The sequence below is a fragment of the Balaenoptera ricei genome, chromosome 18 (assembly GCF_028023285.1).
Source record: "Balaenoptera ricei isolate mBalRic1 chromosome 18, mBalRic1.hap2, whole genome shotgun sequence".
In the NCBI taxonomy this organism is placed as follows: Eukaryota; Metazoa; Chordata; class Mammalia; order Artiodactyla; family Balaenopteridae; genus Balaenoptera; species Balaenoptera ricei.
In genome coordinates, this window is record NC_082656.1 from 16,227,233 (window position 1) to 16,247,243 (window position 20,011).

Below are 20,011 nucleotides of genomic sequence, written 5' to 3' on the forward strand. Positions count from 1 at the left end.
CAATTCACAATTTCCTGTCTTAATCCACACGCTCTTCTACTGCTGTTTTTCTCTTCTCTTTCACACGGCAGAACTTCTTCTGAACGTTGTCTTCAGCTGCTTTCTTGTTTCCTCACCCCTCAGCCTCTCCTCAGCCCGTTCCAGCCGACCTTGTTCCTCCACCAATTTCTGAGATCCCTTTTGCCAAAGACATCAAGTCATTTCCATGAACCAAATCAACCATTGCTCTTATTTAATCCTCATTGCAGCCTCTCTCCAACATCTACCCCCTTTTCTGTCCCTTTAAAATATGCCTTTTTAAAAAATTTTTTATTGAGAGATAACTTACCTTCACTGAAGTACACGAATCCCAAGTGTACGGCGTGATGAGTTTTACGCGTATCTGTGTCTAGGTAGTGACCGCCCCGTATGCGACGCGGTGGGATGGGTGCTCCGTCCTGAAGGCCCCACTCCGTCCTTTTCTGCCCCCATCCCTCGCTGGCCCTTCCGCCTGCTCAGCCTCCCGACATGCGCGTGTCCCAGGGCCCGGGTCTCTCTTCCAGGCACGCTCCTGAGGAAGCTCGTACCGTTTCAGGCTTTAGATCCCGTCTGTATTGTGACAGCTTCCCCATTTGAACTCTAGTCTCAGCCCGAATCCAGCTTTCAGCTCCCTGCTCTCCCGACTTGACATGTCTACGTGGAAGTCAAGTAGGCATCTCGGACCCGACATGAGAATAGAGATCTTCATCTCATCTCCTCTCCCTCCCGTGGCCGCTTCTACGTAGACGTCTCCATCTCATTAAACAACTTCTCATCCACCCAGTTGCTCAAACTGAAATGAGGAGCTCATGCTTGCTTCTCTTATGCGCTCAGCGCATACACACATCTTGCTGACACGTCATGCCCCCCAAAGTTCCCGGGTATCTCTTCCCTCCGTCTCCCGCCCAGGCCACTGCTGCCACAGCCTGACTCTCCTGTCAGCTTCTACTGTTGCCCCTACAGCCCATTCTCATGCAGCAGCCAGAGAGCTGACTTGAAAATGCGAACCGGCTTATGTCACTTTCCCACTAAAAACCTTAACACCTGAAGCCCGCACTTTGCCCTGCAAGACCCGACATGGTCTGGGTTCTGCCTGCTTCACTCGTGTCCCTCCAGCCGTGCTTGCTGGCTTCCTATTTATCAGAGGCCCCCTCCGTCCCACCTCAGGGCCTTTGCATTAGCTGTTTTCTCTCCCTTGAGTTTTCTTTCCCCGTATATGGGGCCCTCTTGTCGTCCGGCTCTAATGTCGTCTTCGCGTGAGGCCTTCCCACTTCTCTCCTCCTCCTCCACCACCGAAGGAAGCCCTCCAGTCACACTGTTGTCAGCACAGCACTTATTTAAGACCTGGGACTATCTTGCTTGTTGTCTGTTTGCTCCACAGAACTGTCCTCATGAGCGTTGGGACTTGGCTGTCCTGCTCACAGCCGGCTTCCCAGGAACTAGGACAGTGCCTGGTACTTAGCAGCTGCACAGTTTTGACTCAGTCTGTAAACGGCGGATAAAGTGGTTACTGCCGCTCAGTGTAAAGCAGGCGGTTTGTCTAGAACCCGACCTGGGTGACAGGCCAGGAGGGTGAGCTCCCGTGCGCGGCCCCCGAGGGTAACCTGAGTGGCGTCTGTTGCAGAGAGGAGCAGGTGCCCATGGAGCTGGTGCAGCGTGGCGACGTCATCAAGGTCGTCCCCGGGGGCAAGTTCCCAGTGGACGGGAAAGTCCTGGAAGGCAGCACCATGGCCGACGAGTCCCTCATCACAGGTGAGGACTCCGTCCCTGTGGGTGGGCGTCAGCACCCTGGCCAGGCCCCAGGGGTGCCGACGGGGCTCAGCGCGTGGCGTTGGTCTCCTCTCCACCTCTAGGAGAGGCCATGCCCGTCACGAAGAAGCCCGGCAGCACGGTGATCGCCGGGTCCCTGAACGCCCACGGCTCCGTGCTCATCACTGCCACCCACGTGGGCAACGACACCACCTTGGCTCAGATTGTGAAGCTGGTAGAAGAGGCTCAGATGTCCAAGGTAATGAAGGGATTTTATTTTTTATTTTATTTATTTATTTTAAAAATCAATTTATTATTTTATTTATTTTTGGCTGCGTTGGGTCTTCGTTGCTGCGCGCGGGCTTTCTCTAGTTGCGACGAGCAGGGGCTACTCTTCGTTGCGGTGTGCGGGCTTCTCATTGCAGTGGCTTCTCTTGTTGCGGAGCACGGGCTCTAGGCGCGCGGGCTTCCGTAGCTGTGGCGCACGGGCTTAGTTGCTCCGCGGCGTGTGGGATCTTCCCGGACCAGGGCTCGAACCCATGTCCCCTGCATGGGCAGGCCGATTCTTAACCACTGCGCCACCAGGGAAGTCCCATGAAGGAATTTTAAAAGCAATATAACACCAGCTTCCTCTGTTTAGAAATTTTTCCAAGAGTCCCATAGAATCAGGCAGATTTTACTGAGTAGAGAGACTGACTAATAAATGTAGTTAATGAGGGAGCTAGGGATCCCAGTGCTTGTCCGTGCTTGTGGCAGTTTATTTCTTTGGAGATTGTAATTTCCCGCGGTCTTCGTGTTTTGTTTCCATAGGCACCCATTCAGCAGCTGGCTGACCGGTTTAGTGGATATTTTGTCCCATTTATCATCATCACTTCAACTTTGACGTTGGTGGTGTGGATTGTAATCGGCTTTATCGATTTTGGTGTTGTTCAGAAATACTTCCCTGTAAGTTGAATGCTGTGGGCAGTGTGCTTGTTGGGTTTTAAATAATCGATTGCCATTAATCCTATTTTTTCATGTCTTAGATTCATTGGGCTTTAATTACCCATTACATCTTATTTGCTTGCTTCACTTATTGGCAGCAAAACCTCAGCCAGGGTGGGACAATCCTGGCTACGCAACTACGCAACTCCTGCAGGTTTTTACTAAAGACGGCTTTTGCTTTCTAGTTAGATAATTTCAAACACCACTGGCTCTCAGGTGTAATGCTTAAGGCATTTACATTTTGCACTATTGGCCATTTTTGAGGTTATGAGGCACACATCACAGAAGATAGGTCACGTCAGTCACAATAGCATGATAATATTATTTAACCAGTTTTAAGAAAAATAGATTTTTTTGCTGGCTACCTCCATATAGACCATCTAACCTTACAGCTTCCCAAGTAATACTAATAGCTTTTTAATAATTATGTATTAAACATTATACATGAAGCAATGGAATATACATTTTTGAGTTTAAAAAGTGGACAAAGGATACTATCTTAGGAAATACAGTTTTATCAAAATTCAAAAAAAAAATAACGAAACTTTTCTGCTTCAGCAATAAGAACTTACATACATCAGTGATTCGCAACTGGGAGTGGTTTTGATTTGGTGATGTCTGGAGATGTTTTTGGTTGTCGTGGCTGAGGAGGGGTGCTGCTTGGCCTCTAGCATGTATGATAGGAGCCAGGGCTGCTGCTAAACATCCTACAACACACAGGACAGGTCCCCACAACAAAGAATTATCTGGCCCCAAACGTCAATAGCGCTGAGTTGGAGAAACCTGGATAGACATAAAAAGCTAATGGCCCACTTGGAGTAGTATTTGATAACTGCCCAGTGAGTAGAACAATGTTTTACCTTATTTTTTTTAAAATATCTCATACTAAACCCAGTCTAATATGTATTTTACCTTAGAGCCATAAAATAAGAAACTGGAAATACAGAATGGATAACTTTTTCCTTTTTAAAAAATTTTTTATCCGTAGTTAAAGGCATATCATATATCCTTGGTGTACTTGTCACTCACTTAGATATGATTTTCCTCCCTCAAATTTCCTATCTTAAAATGTCCAAGTGAAACACTTTCTGACATCTAGGGAGATTTCAGTGTTTTAAGAGTAGCCTATGACTGTATTCCTAGAATTTGCCAGTGGCTATTATGGCACCTGACCGCCAAGAAGTTTGGCTTTTGTGGGAGAGCAGCTCATTGGCATGTGGCTATGGGAAACTCAGTCCTAAACAAGTTGCAATATGTGGCTTCCTGCTGTTCCCTACCTTTCCATCTTACTTTCGCTTCTTTTGTTTTTATCTGCAATATCAGGGAGGATGCTGACAAATGAGGTACTGCATGTTCCTTTAAGACATTGTTGTCACTCTGCTCTGTACAGATCATCTGTAGGGACAGGGTTCGTGTCAACCTCTAGAAGTCCACCCCACTCCTCTCAGAGTGCCAGGTGTGATTTTGACAAGAATTTCTGACGGTTAAAAAAAAAAACCGCTTCATCCTTACCTCTAAAAAATCACATTATGTGTTAAACAGCATGTCCTTCTACCGAAATCAAACTGTTTCTGTGAAAATTGAATGACCCTTAATAATGTAGCTTATTTTAGAATCTGCCTTTCAAAGTCAAAGAATAGAGGGTAGATGGATCTAAGGAGATTGTGGTCTATATCCTCGATTTAGAAAACATGCATTTTACTGTAATTAAGTGAATACAGCATCTCTCAATTGTTCTCCAGAGATACTAGCCATTTTGAAAGATAAACCAAGATAACTCAAGATGTTAGAATGCAAATAATCATACCAATATGTGTCACCAGGTAACTGGGAAGGAGACCTGTATTTTTTTGGTTTTGGATTTTTATAAAGGAAACAGTGGTGAAAAATAGAAGAAAATAAAGATGGCTCCAAATCCCATCCCTATATGCACTTTTCTACACTTTGGTGAACATCTTTCCAGGATTGTTGAAGGGCTACCTAGAGATATAGGCAGATAATTTTGCACTAATTAAATCACAAGACATGCCATTTTATGCTTCTTTTTTTTTAATTCAGCAACTACTACATATGCTACATATGCTAAAGAAATGACATCTCTTTCCATGTCAATATGTATACATCATCATTTTAACATCTGCATAATATTCCATTATGCATGCCCTACCTGCAGTTTAATTAACCAATCCCCCATTGGTTGTTTCCAGTTTTTTCGCTTTATGAAAAAGCACTGTGAGAAATATCCTTGTATCTTTTCCCACATGATTATTACCTTAGAGTTGATTCCTTGGAGAGCTATAGTTTTTTAAAGCTTTCATAATAATAAAAATAATAATGATAATGTAGTAGCTATAATTTCTCAGGAGCCTCTCTCCTACGTCAGGTGTTGTACTATGTATATTTATGTTTGTATGTATGTGTATGTATGTTACCTCATTTAATCCTTACAAAAACCTGTGAGCTGGGTATTATTACCTCCATGTTGTATGTGAGGAAGCTAAGACACAGTGTCAGAGCCAGGATGTAGACCTACGCGGTCCAATTCTAGAGCCTGTGCTCTTCCCCTATCAGGGATTTTTATGTGCCTCTCTCCTCTCATAATGCCTTTCCTTGAGGAAAGCCTGTAGGATCAGGTTGGAACAGTAGGATATGCAGCAGTAAAGTGAACCACGAGATGCCACCAAAGCAGAGCGGGGTACACCGTGTGTCCTAGAGCCCAGCTCATCACGCCAGTTCAGGTCCCCCACCTGTGCTGGAATGTTCTTTTTTTTTTTTTTTTAATGAATTTTTATTGGAGTAGAGTTGATTTACATGGCTGTGTCATTTTCTGCTGTACAGCAAAGTGAATCAGTTGCATATACCCACTCTTTCTTAGATACTACTCCCATATAGGCCATTACAGAGTGGAATGTTCTCATACGATCAGAATTCCGTGCGATGCCTCATCTGACTCTCACCCTGCCTCTGTCTCTTTCCTTTCGTCAGACGTCCAGCAAGCACATCTCCCAGGCAGAGGTGGTCCTCCGGTTTGCATTCCAGACGTCCATCACGGTGCTGTGCATCGCCTGCCCCTGCTCTCTGGGCCTGGCCACGCCCACGGCCGTCATGGTGGGCACGGGGGTGGCCGCCCAGAACGGCATCCTCATCAAGGGAGGCAAGCCTCTGGAGATGGCCCACAAGGTTGGCCCCCGCTTCCTTCGAGGTCTTGGCTGGGGTGATTTTGTAGCTGTATGCTGCGTGATTTTGTTTTGTTTTGTTTTTTTGACTTAGAGAGTCCTAGTGAAAATAGTACTTGTTTAAATTTCATATTCAGAGAAAAACCTGAAAGAGGACTGAGGGTAGCTCTGCTAATTAAGTAAAACAGGAAGCCAGGACTAACTGGTAATGACAACAGGACCGGCCGCAGCTCACGGTCAAAGACCTAAATGCTGTATAAATATTAATTTAATCTCATCGACAGCCCTGAGGTGGGTGCTGCTTGTTTCCATTTTACGGGTGAGGGAAGTGCAGCAGGAGGGCGCTGGGCGACTTGCCAAAGGCCTGCGCTAAGATGTGCAGCGCCGGGCTCACGGCCGGGTGGTCGGGCTCCGGGGAAAGTAGCTGCGCTGTCTCCGCGTGATCGGGGAGGGTCCTGGGACCTCGGAGTGGAGTAGCAGGCAGCAGTGTCTATGGAGAATCTCCCTTCAGCCCAGCAGTCCCCAACCTTCCATCCTCCCTTTATTTCTTCGGTATCTGTTGAGCGTTTACTCTGTGTGGGTCCTGTGCTGGGCCCTGGCTCTCAAGGACCTTACAGTCCAGCAGGAAAGACAGACATGGAGCAGGCAAGCAGCAGACGCCATGGAGAGCGTGAGATGCCGTGAGGACAGTTCCTCAGGGGCCTAACCGTAGACCCGTGTGTGCTGGACGGGGTGGGCGCTGGTGCAGGTGCTCAGGGGAGGTCTGAGACCTGTCAGCTGACAACAGAGGTTGGGAAGGGTGTCCCGGCCGTGGGACCAGCACGTGGAAAGGACCCGGGGGTGGGGGCCGTGCTGCCTGGTCCCAGACTCCGTAGGACTGGAGACCGTGAACATGTCCCCGCCATTGTGTCCCCGGCATCTTGCCCAGTGCCTGGCACGTTGGAGTCACTCCACAGTTATTTTCTCAATAACTAAATGAGGACCAGAAAGAGAGAGAAACTGACAGGAGATGAGGGCACTGAGGGAGGAAGGAGGGGAGAGAGGGGCCTTGAAGGGCTTTGGAGGGTTATTCAGTCCAGGTCCAGAGCTTAACCAAGAACAGCAGGGACACACGGGGGCAGGGGCGGGGGTGAAGCGCCTGCGGGGCTGGATTGCACGCTGGGAAGATCGTCCTGGCAGCGGAGCGGGGGCTGGGCTAGAAGCTGGCCAGGACTGTCGGAGGAAGGCCAGTTAACAGTGGTGAAGAGGCCCCACTCAGTCAGAAACAAGAAGCGGAGCTGTTGTTTGCTAAATGAGGGAGAACCGAGCCTGCGGCACGCAGTCTGAGCACAGCAAGGGCTGACCCTGTGCCGGGTCCAGGGAAGCGTGGAGCGAGGGAACTGGTGGGCTCCGGCCACGCAAGCCCAGGCGCCGAGTGTGGCTGCTTCCGACGGGCTGAGCCCAGGCCCCTGGGGACCCGTGCCAAGCTGCCGCTGACCAAGGGGGACAGGTCCCCAGACTAGCTCTGTGGTTACTTGTTATTATGGACAAGGAACACTCCCTTCCTTTTGTGAACTCGGAATTCGAGAACACTGTTCTCCGTAGGCTTTTGCACTGATGCAGGCCGGAGAGAACAGTGGTTGACCCGGCAGATAGCGGTGGGCCGGGAGATGGGCAGACCCCACCGGGGTCACGCTCCTGACCCGACACGAGGAGGGGGCCGCACGGCATTACTGCACGGTGATGCCTCCTTGTTGCACCAGAGTGAGAGCTTCTGGCTCGACCTGGTCACGGTTAAGCCCGAGTGTGGATTTTTTTAAACTGGGCAGAGAGGGAAACAATGTTTTGGCAGCGGGAGTGGTTGAACCTTGGGACGGACGCAGAGGATTCTGTAGCGTGTCGTGAAGGAGTGTATTGTGACCTGCTTGGGGTGGGTTGAGTGAAGTTCTGCCTCGAGATCGTGAGGACTCTGAGAGTCCCTTCCATCTGTGTTTTGGTCACTGAGATGTGGTTTTTTGGGCAGATAAAGACTGTGATGTTTGACAAAACTGGCACCATCACCCACGGGGTCCCCAGAGTCATGCGGGTCCTCCTGCTCGTGGACGTGGCCACGCTGCCCCTCCGGAAGGTGCTCGCTGTGGTGGGGACTGCGGAGGCCAGCAGTGAGCACCCCCTGGGCGTGGCAGTCACCAGATACTGTAAAGAGGTAGGTGGACTGAGCGTTGCTGGGCCCTCGCTCCCCCAGCTCCCCCGCTCTCCCCAGCTGGGCCGGAAGACTCCGGGCTCCTTCCCCCTCACACGCCTTTCCTCCTCGCTGCCCCTGGCCCCCACGTCAGCTGCCTCCTCGGAGGCCTTGGCTCGTGTGGTCTGGAAACTGCTGAGCAGGCCCCCTGGAGCAGGTGGGGATGCAGGACACAGCGGCAGGTCCCTTGTCACGCTTCCAGATCATCACAAAGCAGTTCAGTGTTAATGAGCTAGTGGCCATTCATTAGGCATTTCCTGAGCATCCCGAGCTCAGGGGAGTAAGAATTCATAAGACGCGAGCTCTGCCTGCTGGGAGTTGATGGTCGGGTGGGGAAGAGAGGCGTATTCAGTCCCTCACGAGCGCTTCGTGCAAAGGGATACAAAAACGAAGTGGGTGTTGGGGCCAGGTCGGGAGAAATCCATTCCCCTGGGGACTCCTGAGACGGAGAGGAAGCGGCAGAAGTGACCAGAGGACGGTGGGTTGTTGGCACAGTTAGTGGGGAGCCTTCATCCTCTGGCCTCTGCAGAGGAGAGGGCCTAGCTAGCTTTCTCTGCTTTCAGTCTGCGCGTGGAGGCAGCAGGATGTGCCAGAATACTGCCCTGAAAACATGTAAACTGTCTGAATGGTACAATTATCAGTAAATGTAGAAGGTGACATGGATGCCTTGGGGAAAGGTTGACAGCTCTTCCCGGACAGGGAATCTTTCAGAAATCTCATTTCGTGTCGTGTCCTTTGTGTAGGGTGCGGCTGTTTCCCCTCTCATCCTTCTGATGTTTCAGAACGAATTCTGCTCACCCCCAGGCATCCTTCCTTTGGGTTCTGTTACCCAAATAAACCCAGCCCTTCCCTTTCTCCTGCCACGTCGGCCCTCCCCGCCAGGGTCTGGCCATGGGCAATTATCTCTTGATGGCCTTAAAGTAGTTTGTTACCACTTACCTATTCCATCGCTTTTATGAAATTATTTGCAACATAAAAAGAAAAATCTTTCCTCCCTTTGGCACCTTCATTCCCTCCCGCCCCCCCGCCGACCCCAGCCCTTAATTTGGGGTGTTTGCTGTGAATTGCCTTTCTCCTTTCTGAACTGCAACCTGTCCAGTCTCCCCAGGCATCCAAACTCTAGGAGAGAGTTGAGGCTGTTTTAAATGACTGTGTCACATAAGAGAGAAAGAGTTGCTGCCTCAGGCGTCGATCTCTTCGCCTTTCCCGGAAGTTCTCCTCCCGTCCCTCCCTTCCCTCTTAATTCCTGGTGTCTGCTGCTCTCCCCCCGCCTCACCCCCACCTCTGCCCTGACCCCCTCTCGACTCACCTCTGTTTTCTGCTTCCTCTCCGCCTTTCCTTCCCAGGAACTTGGCACAGAGACCTTGGGGTACTGCACGGACTTCCAGGCGGTGCCCGGCTGTGGGATCGGCTGTAAAGTCAGCAACGTGGAGGGCATCCTGGCCCAGGATGAGCGCCCGCGTGGCCAACCGACCGCCCACCTGAACGGGGTCAGCAGCGTCCCCGTGGAAACAGGTATCCCTGGCCTCGGTTTCCGCTGCCCGGCCCGCCGGGGGCTGGGCCCAGCCATGGAGGGCGCCATGCCAGGCTCGCCCCCTGGTTCCCGACTGCGGAGAAGGTGGCTCAGGGCTGGTGCGCCACACGCCTGTCTCCCAGGGAAGCCTGCAGCTTCTCTCGTGTTCTTCGATGTGGCTGAATCTTGACGCTAATGGCAGACAAAAGCAGTGTGTGACTTAAAGTCATGGAGTATTGCTTACCTGCTCCCTAATCTCGAATCTCCTTTCTTATCCCAGGTTAGTCTTGGGATAAGACTCGTAAGCTACAGGGTAGGCAGATGGGAGTCCTCCTTTTGTTCTTCCTAAACAGGAAACCCCCATGTGGTCAACTCTGATGGGATGTGACGTATTTATAGAGCTGGCAGCCGTCAGGGAAAGTGAATGGACATGGTCTGCCCAAGCCAAGAAGGGACACTGGAGGGACAGCTGCTTTTTGAATAACGGCCTTTCTTATTCAAAGGGTGCTAGCCATCAGCATAAGAGAGTGGAAAAGCCCCCAAACCAAAAAACCCATGTCTAGTGTTTGCTCTTAAGTATGTTAGTAGTTAAATCTTGATTTAGATTTTGTTAGAAGCCATTACCACCTTATAGCAAGTTAAAGCCCTGGGATGACCTTTCCTTTGCCTTCCAGGGACTGGTCTATCAGTGACACCTAAGGTAGAGGTGACAGGTGCAAGACTCACCTGGCCTTTTAGGAGGTATAGCTTCAAAACCTTTCATACACGGAGGCTGGTCGTTGGCTGGTTCACCTTGCATCATCTGTACCAAGCAGTGATGGGTCTAGTCAACACTTGCTTTTGGCGCTGACCAAATAACTAACCGCTTCTAATCCTAATTCTAATGCAATCTAACTGCAGCAGCAGACACCCCTAAAGGCCAGTAGGTACACTACGCGGTGTTTAATATGTTTGTAACATCTTCACATGTTTTAATTCATACCGCGGTTCTGCATGTTATTCTTCTTCCCCTGGTTCTTTAAGGATGGTTTTCCAAGAGGTATTTACTAGGTTGTGGTTTTTCCAGAGCCGCCAAGTAGACGTTTTGCTGTTGAAACCATCCCATGGTTTTTAGTGCTTTCTCGCAGTGAACTTGGGCTCTTTGGGAATAACCACACACTCCTTTGAGCAGATGCGGTCCCGCAGACCTTCTCTGTGCTGATCGGCAACCGAGAGTGGATGAGGCGCAACGGCTTGACCGTCACCAGCGACATCAGCGACGCGATGACCGATCACGAGACGAAAGGCCAGACGGCCATCCTGGTGGCCATCGACGGTACCGCTCTGCTCCCGTCCTCTGCTCTCAAGTGAAGCTGGAGACTTCAGGCAGAAATAGAGTCCTTTTTTTTTTTTTTTTAAAGTAAATCTTCCTCTCTGTTAATTTTAGTTCTGTTTTCGAAAAGGCTGTCTTGCCATTTTTTTCACTTCATTCTCAGTCCTGAGGTCCCCTCTGGCCACCTCCATTTTTGCCACCAGAGTGAAGATGGCTTCAGCCTCTTTGCTCTTGGGATTCTAAACTGTCTTCCCCACCATCATTTGCATCTGCCCAGGTTGGCAGTTGAAAGTCATCCTTTCTCATTCATCACTGCAGGCGAAACAGCAGTTGACTTCCTAAGAGGTTTAACTCTAGGATGCTTTACATACCGAAATCCCCTGCAGCTTTTACAGAGCTTCTCAAAATTGTATGTCTCTTAGTACTCAGATTATATCCTGGGCTTTACATCTCAGGTAGATTAGAATCACTTTGTTAATGTTAGTTTCTGCTAATAGAAGTAAAAACTATATGCAAATAAGAAATAATTTAATTGCTGTATTTTGAATGCTCCTCTTTTCCCATTCTCTCTCTCTCTCTCTCTCTCTTTTTTTTTTCCGGCTCCCACTGCCATGCCTTCTCCCGAGTCCTTTAAACGCACAGCCCCCTCAGCTTGTCAGGCTGGAACTGGCTCAATTAAAAGTGCCTCTTACACATCCTCACCCTCACTGCTCCCGTCACACCTCAGTCCTCGAATGCCCTCCTGTGTCAGTACCTAAAGAGTCACTCAAAAAAAAAAAAAAAAAAAAAAATTCTACAAAGTGTTTTCTGTAGAAAGAGACAGAAAGGAAGGATTGATTTTCTAGCTGTTTGGACATGTGTCACTCTTTAAGTAGCATTTGTTGTATTTCTCATGTTTTAATAGCTAACAGGTATTGAGTTATTATGAGCCAGGCACTCTGCAAAGCAAGAGATGTTCCTTGCAGAAAATCTGGAAAATTCTGAGAGCTATAAAAAAAACGGAATCCCTCATTATCCTACCCCTCAGAGAGCCACTGTTAACTTTTTAACAGTCCTTCCAGACTTTTGTATGCATCTGGAAATGTATGTAAATTTTAAAAAAACAAAATCAAAACCGTATTCTGTTGTATAATTTGGTGTTTTGTCTTTGGCGTGTAACATGGTAGTAGGAAAACTGTTCCGGATCATGAAGTCTTACTTGCTTCTTGGGCTGCCCAGGGCGCTGCCACGTGTGCTCACCTGCTGTGTCTCCTACAGGTGTGCTCTGTGGCATGATCGCCATCGCAGATGCGGTCAAGCAGGAGGCCGCCCTGGCCGTGCACACACTGAAGAGCATGGGCGTGGATGTGGTTCTGATCACGGGGGACAACCGCAAGACAGCCAGAGCCATTGCCACCCAGGTAAGGGCCGGGGGCCGGGATGTCTCCCACATCTGAAGTTACAAGCGATTTCAAGCTGGCAGAAACAGTTTAAGGAAAATAAATAAGCACTAGTGCATTGAGCACTCAGCTTTGCTCTGGTCCGTCCCCCTCGCTGGGGGCTTTTGTCTCCACATGCTTTGATCTCGGGGCCGTGCACATCCCACAGGGGACCACCTTGCTGCTGCCCCAAAGGTCACATTGCTGGGGCCTGGGTGCCATCATTCCTGCACGGTGGCTGCAGCCCCGGAAAAGCTGTTCCAACATTCTTTATTTTCCAGTCGCTGCACTGAGGAAAAAAGACCATGGCCTGAGGGCTGAAATAAACAGTCTTGTAGCCTTTATATTAAGGGAGTGTTTTGCCGGCCCAGCTCTTCTCACCCGCACCAGATGAGTCACTGGGTCCTGGCAGTTCTTCTGCAGCGCTAGGGTCTGAGCTTGGGCCACGAGGGCAGCACGACTGCATGCCTGCCTGCCCTGCCTCGCAGGGCGGGCTCCAGTGCAAACTGCAGACGGTTGTAAACCACCCCTTGCGGACGTGTGTGTGAAGCTGTCTGCTTTTGAGAATGAATCGCTCCTTGGAGGGGAGCGACAGTGCCCCTGTCAGCCATCCTTCTGAGAGTACACCCACTCCCGGGTTAAAACTTGTTCCTGCATTCAGCAAGCACTTACTAAGCGCCACCCACCCCTGTGACAGAGAGGCTACAGAGAGGAGTGAAGGGGGCACCGCCCTCGAGGAGCTCACGGTCCCGTGGGGAGGGTGGCCCAGGGACCGAGTGTAAACCGGGTGCTGGGCGCTCCAGTGGAAGAGTGCACGGGTCGCATGGGAGCTGCCAGCTTACCCCTCAGCCTGGCAGGGGCCGCCGGGGACACCTTCCAGGGGAGAGGAGGCCTGCAGGCGTCAGATGAAGAAGAGGGGGCGCTGGGGGCAGGAAAAGTGACCTTTGCAGGACAGAGCAGGCAGCACGAGCACCGCCTGCGGGTGCAAGGTAGCAGCGAGGTGGAGAGGCCAGGGCGGGGCCCGCCGGGGCCGGGGGGCGGGGAGCTGGGCACAGGCAGGACCTGACCTGGGGACCTTGGGAGGCAGGCAGAGGAGTTGAGACGTTGTCCTAAGGGAAGTGGGATCCACTGGAGGCCTTGAAGCAGGAGAGTAACGTGACCAATGATTACTGTTTTGGAAAGGTCACCGGGACGGCATCTGGAGAAGAGTGTTGGGAGGCCGGGATGTGGGCAGGAGGCCAGCGAGGGTCCCAGACCACCGCGGAGCATTGGGATGGGAGCAGGGGGTGCATTTGCCATGTGACCTGGAATCTGCAGGGCTTGGTGACGGGACCTGGAGGCTGAGAGGAAGGGGGCAGGGCTCATGGGTTTCTGGTCCTATTCCTGCCCCTTGGCAACGCCAGATGTTATTGTGTATTTGTTTTTTTATTGACTGCTGTTCTTCTTTCCTTTCAGGTTGGCATCAACAAAGTCTTTGCGGAGGTGCTGCCTTCTCATAAGGTGGCCAAGGTCCAGGAGCTCCAGAACGAGGGGAAGAGAGTGGCCATGGTGGGCGATGGTGTGAACGACTCCCCGGCCCTGGCCCGGGCCGACGTGGGCATCGCCATCGGGACAGGCACGGACGTGGCCATTGAGGCGGCTGACGTCGTCCTCATCAGAGTGAGCTCTGCCGCGCCTCCCCCTCCCGGTTGTCCGTAGCAGGAGTGGTGAGGGCCGCAGAACGGGGCTCCCCGTTCACCACGTGCTCCTCTCCTGCAGAATGACTTGCTCGACGTGGTGGCCAGCATTCACCTCTCCAAGAGGACCGTCCAGAGGATACGACTCAATCTGGTGCTGGCACTGATCTACAACCTGGTCGGGATCCCCATTGCAGCAGGTGGGCCCTCCCTGCCCTGTTCCCTCTGACCCTAGCTGTGGCCAGAAGCCTTGAAGAAAGAGTTGATTTTATTATGTTCCGCTTTGTAAGTCTCTAAAGGTAAATGAGAAACTGCAGGGAGAACCCAAGCCTTTTGTTCACTGCGGGCCTCTCTGAAAAGCTGGCCAAGCTACTCAACCCTATTTACCTTGGCCCTGTTTTCTGGAACATTATTAAGACATACAGTCTGAAAAATAATCAATATTAACAGTTATGGGACACCTGTTACACGCTAAGCCCGGGATCAGTGCTTTAGAACTTTGTCTTAAGAATTAATCCCGCCCGGGTTTTATCCTGACTCAGAAATAATCATGGGGAGAGGTGGATATTCTCTGCTCCCTAAGTCCTCCCTCCCCCACTGTATCTTGTGTCCCCAGAGAGGGAAGAGTTCCAAAGACTCCTGCAAGGAAAGCGCCTACATGGGCCAAGACCTATTTTTAAACATGACTGCCGCAGCCACGTTCCCCTGTTGTGTCCGAGCGGCCGGTGCTGCCTCACACAGTGGGTCAGCGTGTCCACCGCAGCCCGGCTCCGGCAGGTGCACTTCCTGCCCCGGGGCCGGCTCAGGAGCTGGTCCCCTCCCGTGCTTGCGGCTCTGTCCCGGGACCTGGTCTTGTTGCCCCTTATCAAGGTGCTTTGACGCCCTTGAGGGAGGACCGTCCGTGTAGAGAGGGCGCGTGGTCGTCAGCGTGTTGTCTCGGTGCTCCCACCCCCGAGGTGCCCCCGGATGGTGGCACCTGCAAGTCCCTGGGGTGCCCTGTCCCCTGGAGCTTCCCCCAAACAGGTGATGGCACCTCTGGATGGTCCCAGGAAGGTCAGGGTGGGTGGGGGACCCCAGTCCCCTTGACGGTGCTCCCCCCCACCGAGCCCCACGCCCAGCTCTGAGACCGCCCGCCTCAGGCCCACGGGCACGCGGTCAGCGCCCAGCCCAGGGGCTTCCGAGCTGCCCTGAGGAGAGCTTCTGGTGGGCGGCGAGGCTGGGCCCCCCTCGCTCTCCGCCCTGGGCTGTGGCCTGAGTGTGGTCCCCCCCTCGGCCAGGTGTCTTCATGCCCATCGGCGTCGTGCTGCAGCCGTGGATGGGCTCGGCGGCCATGGCCGCCTCCTCCGTGTCCGTGGTCCTCTCGTCACTGCAGCTCAAGTGGTGAGTCCCCGCGGCGGGCCCGGGGGGCGGGGTGGGTGTGCGCCCCGAGCGGGGCCCGGCGTGTGTGTGTGTGTGTAATGACTTGTCCACCGCGAGCCAACAGTTTCCCGCTCAGCAGTCACCTCACGCTGCTTCTTCCCGTTACTCCGCTCGACGGCTGTTTATGTCGAGATGTAGCTATAGGATCCCTGTTTGTAATCATTTTTCCTTTTTTAAAAGGGATCTTTATTTATTTATGCTTTCGGTTAACAAAAGTTAATGACAGCCTACTATGTACCAGGCATTTGGCTAGAAAGTTTCTAAGTTGGGAACTTGCCCTGAGCCATAGGAGTTCGGTGGCCTTTCTTTCCTTTAAAAGCCGTGAGGCCCTGATACTGCGTGTTATTAAAGACTTCATGAGAGGCCTTCACCGGGCTTTACAAAAAAAGACTGTGTGTCCAGAATGGCTCAGGTGCTCTTGGATTCTTGCTTTGCAGCTACAGGAAGCCGGAGCTGGCGTGGTACGAGGCGCAGGCGCAGGGCCGCATGAAGCCCGTGGCCGAGTCCCAGGTCAGCGTGCACGTCGGCATGGACGACCGGCGGCGCGACTCCCCACGGGCCGCGCCCTGGGACCAGGTCCGCTACATCAGCCAGGTGTCCCTGTCCTCCCTCAAGTCCGACGGGCTGTCCCGGCACAGCGCCGTGGCCGATGACGAGCAGGGAGCAAGTAGCCCCCGCTCCTGAGTGACCGGGACGGGGAGCCGTCCGTCCGAAAGCCGCAGGCGGTTGTGGCCCCCACCCGGCCCCTCCCTGTGTGGCCGAGGCTCCAGCCTGACAGCAGCAACAGCAGGCGGCGGAGCCCCTCGCCAGCCCTGGACGTTCTAGATCACCCCTCCCTGCGGCTTGCGGATCACGCTGCCGGGGTCCCACGGGCTCGTTGGAGACCTTGCTGGCCTCGGGAAGGGGAGGGACAGCCAGCCCTCCTCGCATCCTCTGCCGTAGCGTTTGGGATGACTGCCCGTGAAACGAGGACGATCTCGTTGGGTCCAGAAACTTATTAAATGGGCCTGTCCACAGAACTCATTAAAACCTCGGGCTCCGGCGCTTTTTGACGACACCCACGTGCATCACGTATCCGAGACCACCACTTACCTCCGGTGTCCCCGTCTTTTCTGCTGGCGCCATCTCTTCCTTTTCTGTCCTTGACCCTGGGGCTGTGGCACCCCGTCCTCTGAGGCCCGGGCTGATGTCCTCACGTCCCCGCGGCTGCTCTGTGAGGGGCTCGTGTGCTCCTTCCTGAAGCCCTCGCCCACACGGCCGCCAGAGAGCCGCCACGCTTCTTCCTCCTCGGGGTGAGGAGAGGTCTTCGTTGCTTATGACCCTCTTCTCCGTGGAGTCCTGGCTTCTCAATGCCGCCGAATCCAGTGCTGTCGCTGACCGTCACTGCCCAGCTCGAGTGAGGGTCTCAGAGCCCGAGACTTGAGAAATTCGGCTTCTGGGGGTGGGTCCGGGGGACCCAGGGAGGCACGTGGTGCAGGAACCTGCTTACTCCGTTCCAGGGGCTTCGGCTCTGTGACTGTCACCTCACGTGGTCCATCGTGGGAGTCAGGTCAGTGCTGCCCCAGTGCCTACAGCACTCCGGGGAAACGGTACCCAAATAAGAGAGGAAATCCCAGTCCTCCACATGCATTGACTTCTGCACGCAGAGCTGGTGCCTTAGTTAGGGGGTGACCACAGTTTCCCAAGAGAACATCTGTTTCTAACTTTAAGTGGCCTTTGTGGTTGCACAGCATCGGAGGGGCAGCAGTGGGGCCCGTGGCGGACTCAGAGCTTGGTGGTGATTGGCAGACCACGTGGGGTAGACTAGTACTATCAGAATCTTAGACTAGGCAGTGCAGAGCCTGTTCTAAGTTCCAAGGTGAAGCCCTTATCACACACATTTTAGTTAGTTATTGTCAGTTATTTTCCAGGGGGATATAAGCACTTTTTATAAGTTACCTCTAAGCCTCCCAACAAGCCAGCAAAGTTAGATACTTCACAGGCGGGAAACAGGCTCGGAAAAGCTAGGAATCCCACCCAGGATCACACAGCCAGTATACATGGCAGAACAGGGGTCTGAATGCATGTCTGTTGGCTCTGAAGTCTTTTCTCTAACTTGGCCCTACCTTGAATATTTCGCTCGATAAGAATAAACAAGAAAAAGGCCCTTGTGCTCCCGGAAGTACGAACCTGCCAGGTGATATATTTGCTGACTTGGGGTGAAATTTGACCGCGAGGTCATGTCATGTTCCCTTTGGATGGTTCCTTTCCATTTGCATATAATTTAGTTTTTTGCTGGGTCTTAGCCTCTAAAGTGGACGTGCAGGGTTTTGTTGTGTTTTTATGGTTTCCAGTCTTCCCTCCCCTCCCCAGCCCCTTCCTGCTCTGTGTTCCCAATTGTGTCCTCTCTTTATTCCTGGCTGTGCTTGGGGAATGTGTCCTGTTTTCTAACTGGGCTAATCATGGTCTAAAGAATCTAATTGTATTGATTTTTCAAAAAGCTTTTAGGACCATAAGTGTCATATTTATAGGGACATGGAAATATTTATATAATTGTACAGAAAATAACCTTTCAGAGATATTCAAAGTATAAGTTTTGTTTTTTGGGTTTTTTTGGTCAGAAAAGAAGAATTCCTATTTCAAAAACTTTCCCATGCTATATTAGAATAAAGTTTCTTTTTCTATTCATCTAAAAATTTGCCTTTGGCTGGCTCCGAGCGGGAAGCGTGTGGGAGCCAGTGCAACGCCATCTTTGGTGAGAACCTCGAGGTGCTGGCTTTGCTCAGTGCCTTTCAGGGGGAGAAAAGAATGAGGTTTAACGGTGGAGGCCACGAGGGTGGCCAGAGCCCTCTGACGGGCCATCCCAGCACTGTGTGAGCCCCTCTCCCGAAGGCCTTCCCCAGTGGCCTGTGGGGAGAGCTCTGGAAAGCACCGCCTCAGGGTACCTGTCCTGCTGGTTCAGACACGGGCCTAGATGACCCCATCGTATGCACTTCCCTGGTTGAGGGCGATTGTCTACAAATGGCCGTTCTCAAATGCACACATTTAATCAGAATGGCTATATTTTGGGATCCTCGGCCCTGAAGGAATCGGGTGGGAGGAGTAGTAGAAAAGTCTGGACCAAAGTGCTGTGCTGGGAAGGCTCTGTGGGCATCTTGTGTGTGTGTGTGGCGGGGGGAGGGTCCTAAGTGAGCTGTACCTAGAGGTGAGGTGACAGTGTGATTCATCATCCAAACCAGGATACTTCTAAGAGTGAAAGGAGCTGCTACTAACAATTATGACAGGGCAACTGGCCTAATAAACTGGGACTACCCAGGCAAACTGGGACGTGTGGTCACCTGCCTTAAAAGGAAAATAGACATTTTGCAGTCGTCACCAACACAAACTGTAACACTTTAGCACTTTGCCCTGATTGTAGGTTCCACAGACATGCTGGTGACCTAATCCTTCATCAGACTGAGAGATTTCCCCCTGTGTCACATCCTGATACCAACACTTCTCTGTAGAGTCATTAAGGTGACTGTCTGGCAGCTTGGCGTGAGTGCACAGCTGGAGAGCCAGGCAGGGCTATGCTAAGTGGCCTCCAGCACAGCCTTAGGACTTGACACCCAGCATGCTGGACTCCTTTTCTGGAGGCCTGGCTATGGGAATTTCATGTCGTATGCACGTCCCGTTGTGGAAAGGGAAGGTTGAGTCCATTTCTTTAGAAAATAGACATTTTCTAAAACTTGAACAAATTTCCCTGATAGGATTCCACATGCACCAGAATAAATCATAACATCTGTCCATTCCTGATAACTTTTCAGCCTTTAAGACCTTAGTGAAGAATTGTGATAGGATCACCTATTAAATAAATGAATGTAATAATTCTAGTTTTTCTCTTTCTCTTAAACGGCACCTGGAAATTGACATGTCAAAAATTCAGTCCCCGAATTGTTGTTCTGGTTTACTGTGGAACCAAGACTAATAAAAATGACCTTTATTTTAAGAAAATCCAGCGTAAGCCAAAATCAGCCAGTCAAATAGGTGAATTAGAAAAAGATTTGAATTACAGAAGGATTTTTTTTTTGCTTTGAAAAATTCATGATGATACTTCAGCAGCTAAGTTCCCTAATCTGTATAAAATTCTTTTTGAGTGAGAAAAGTTTTATTTGCGTGCAACTTTTTCTTCACTGCATCTTTTGTTTTAAAAGAAGGTAAGGAGTAGCATACACGAGGAAATGCTTTAAAAGCAGCCACTCATGCTGACGCTCGGTGGTTTCCCCTTCAGATTACCTTCACGTGTGGGAAAGCTGAGTTGGTATTGGAAAGTATTGTGGAGCTCTTAGGAATGAAACCACCCTCCCTTCTTCATTTTCAACCTCAACTTGGGCAGAGACATGAACACCATTGTTTTGGTGCCTTCCGGAGGGAGATGTCTGCTTGTCTGCCGTGTTCCTTTGTGTAAAGACAATGACAACGGCTGAAATTACAGGATAGAATATGAGAATGTTAAATAACGCTGTGAAATCCCAGAGTCTCCTTTACTCTGTTCAAAAAGATTAAA

At 51.3% G+C, this 20,011-nt stretch overlaps 1 protein-coding gene across 1 annotated transcript in view; it reads left to right on the forward strand.

The window, feature by feature from the left end:
• Nucleotides 1–17,994, forward strand: part of ATP7B (ATPase copper transporting beta) — a 77,195-nt gene extending 59,201 nt beyond the window's left edge. The window contains exons 11-22 of the mRNA XM_059902641.1: nucleotides 1,643–1,770; nucleotides 1,872–2,026; nucleotides 2,578–2,712; nucleotides 5,737–5,931; nucleotides 7,930–8,112; nucleotides 9,495–9,663; nucleotides 10,833–10,976; nucleotides 12,231–12,373; nucleotides 13,847–14,050; nucleotides 14,150–14,267; nucleotides 15,345–15,447; nucleotides 15,924–17,994. Of these exons, the coding sequence (XP_059758624.1) occupies nucleotides 1,643–1,770; nucleotides 1,872–2,026; nucleotides 2,578–2,712; nucleotides 5,737–5,931; nucleotides 7,930–8,112; nucleotides 9,495–9,663; nucleotides 10,833–10,976; nucleotides 12,231–12,373; nucleotides 13,847–14,050; nucleotides 14,150–14,267; nucleotides 15,345–15,447; nucleotides 15,924–16,170 (1,924 nt within the window). The 3' untranslated portion in view covers nucleotides 16,171–17,994. The remainder of the gene's footprint in view (nucleotides 1–1,642; nucleotides 1,771–1,871; nucleotides 2,027–2,577; nucleotides 2,713–5,736; nucleotides 5,932–7,929; nucleotides 8,113–9,494; nucleotides 9,664–10,832; nucleotides 10,977–12,230; nucleotides 12,374–13,846; nucleotides 14,051–14,149; nucleotides 14,268–15,344; nucleotides 15,448–15,923) is intronic.
• The last annotated feature ends 2,017 nt before the right edge of the window (nucleotides 17,995–20,011 follow it).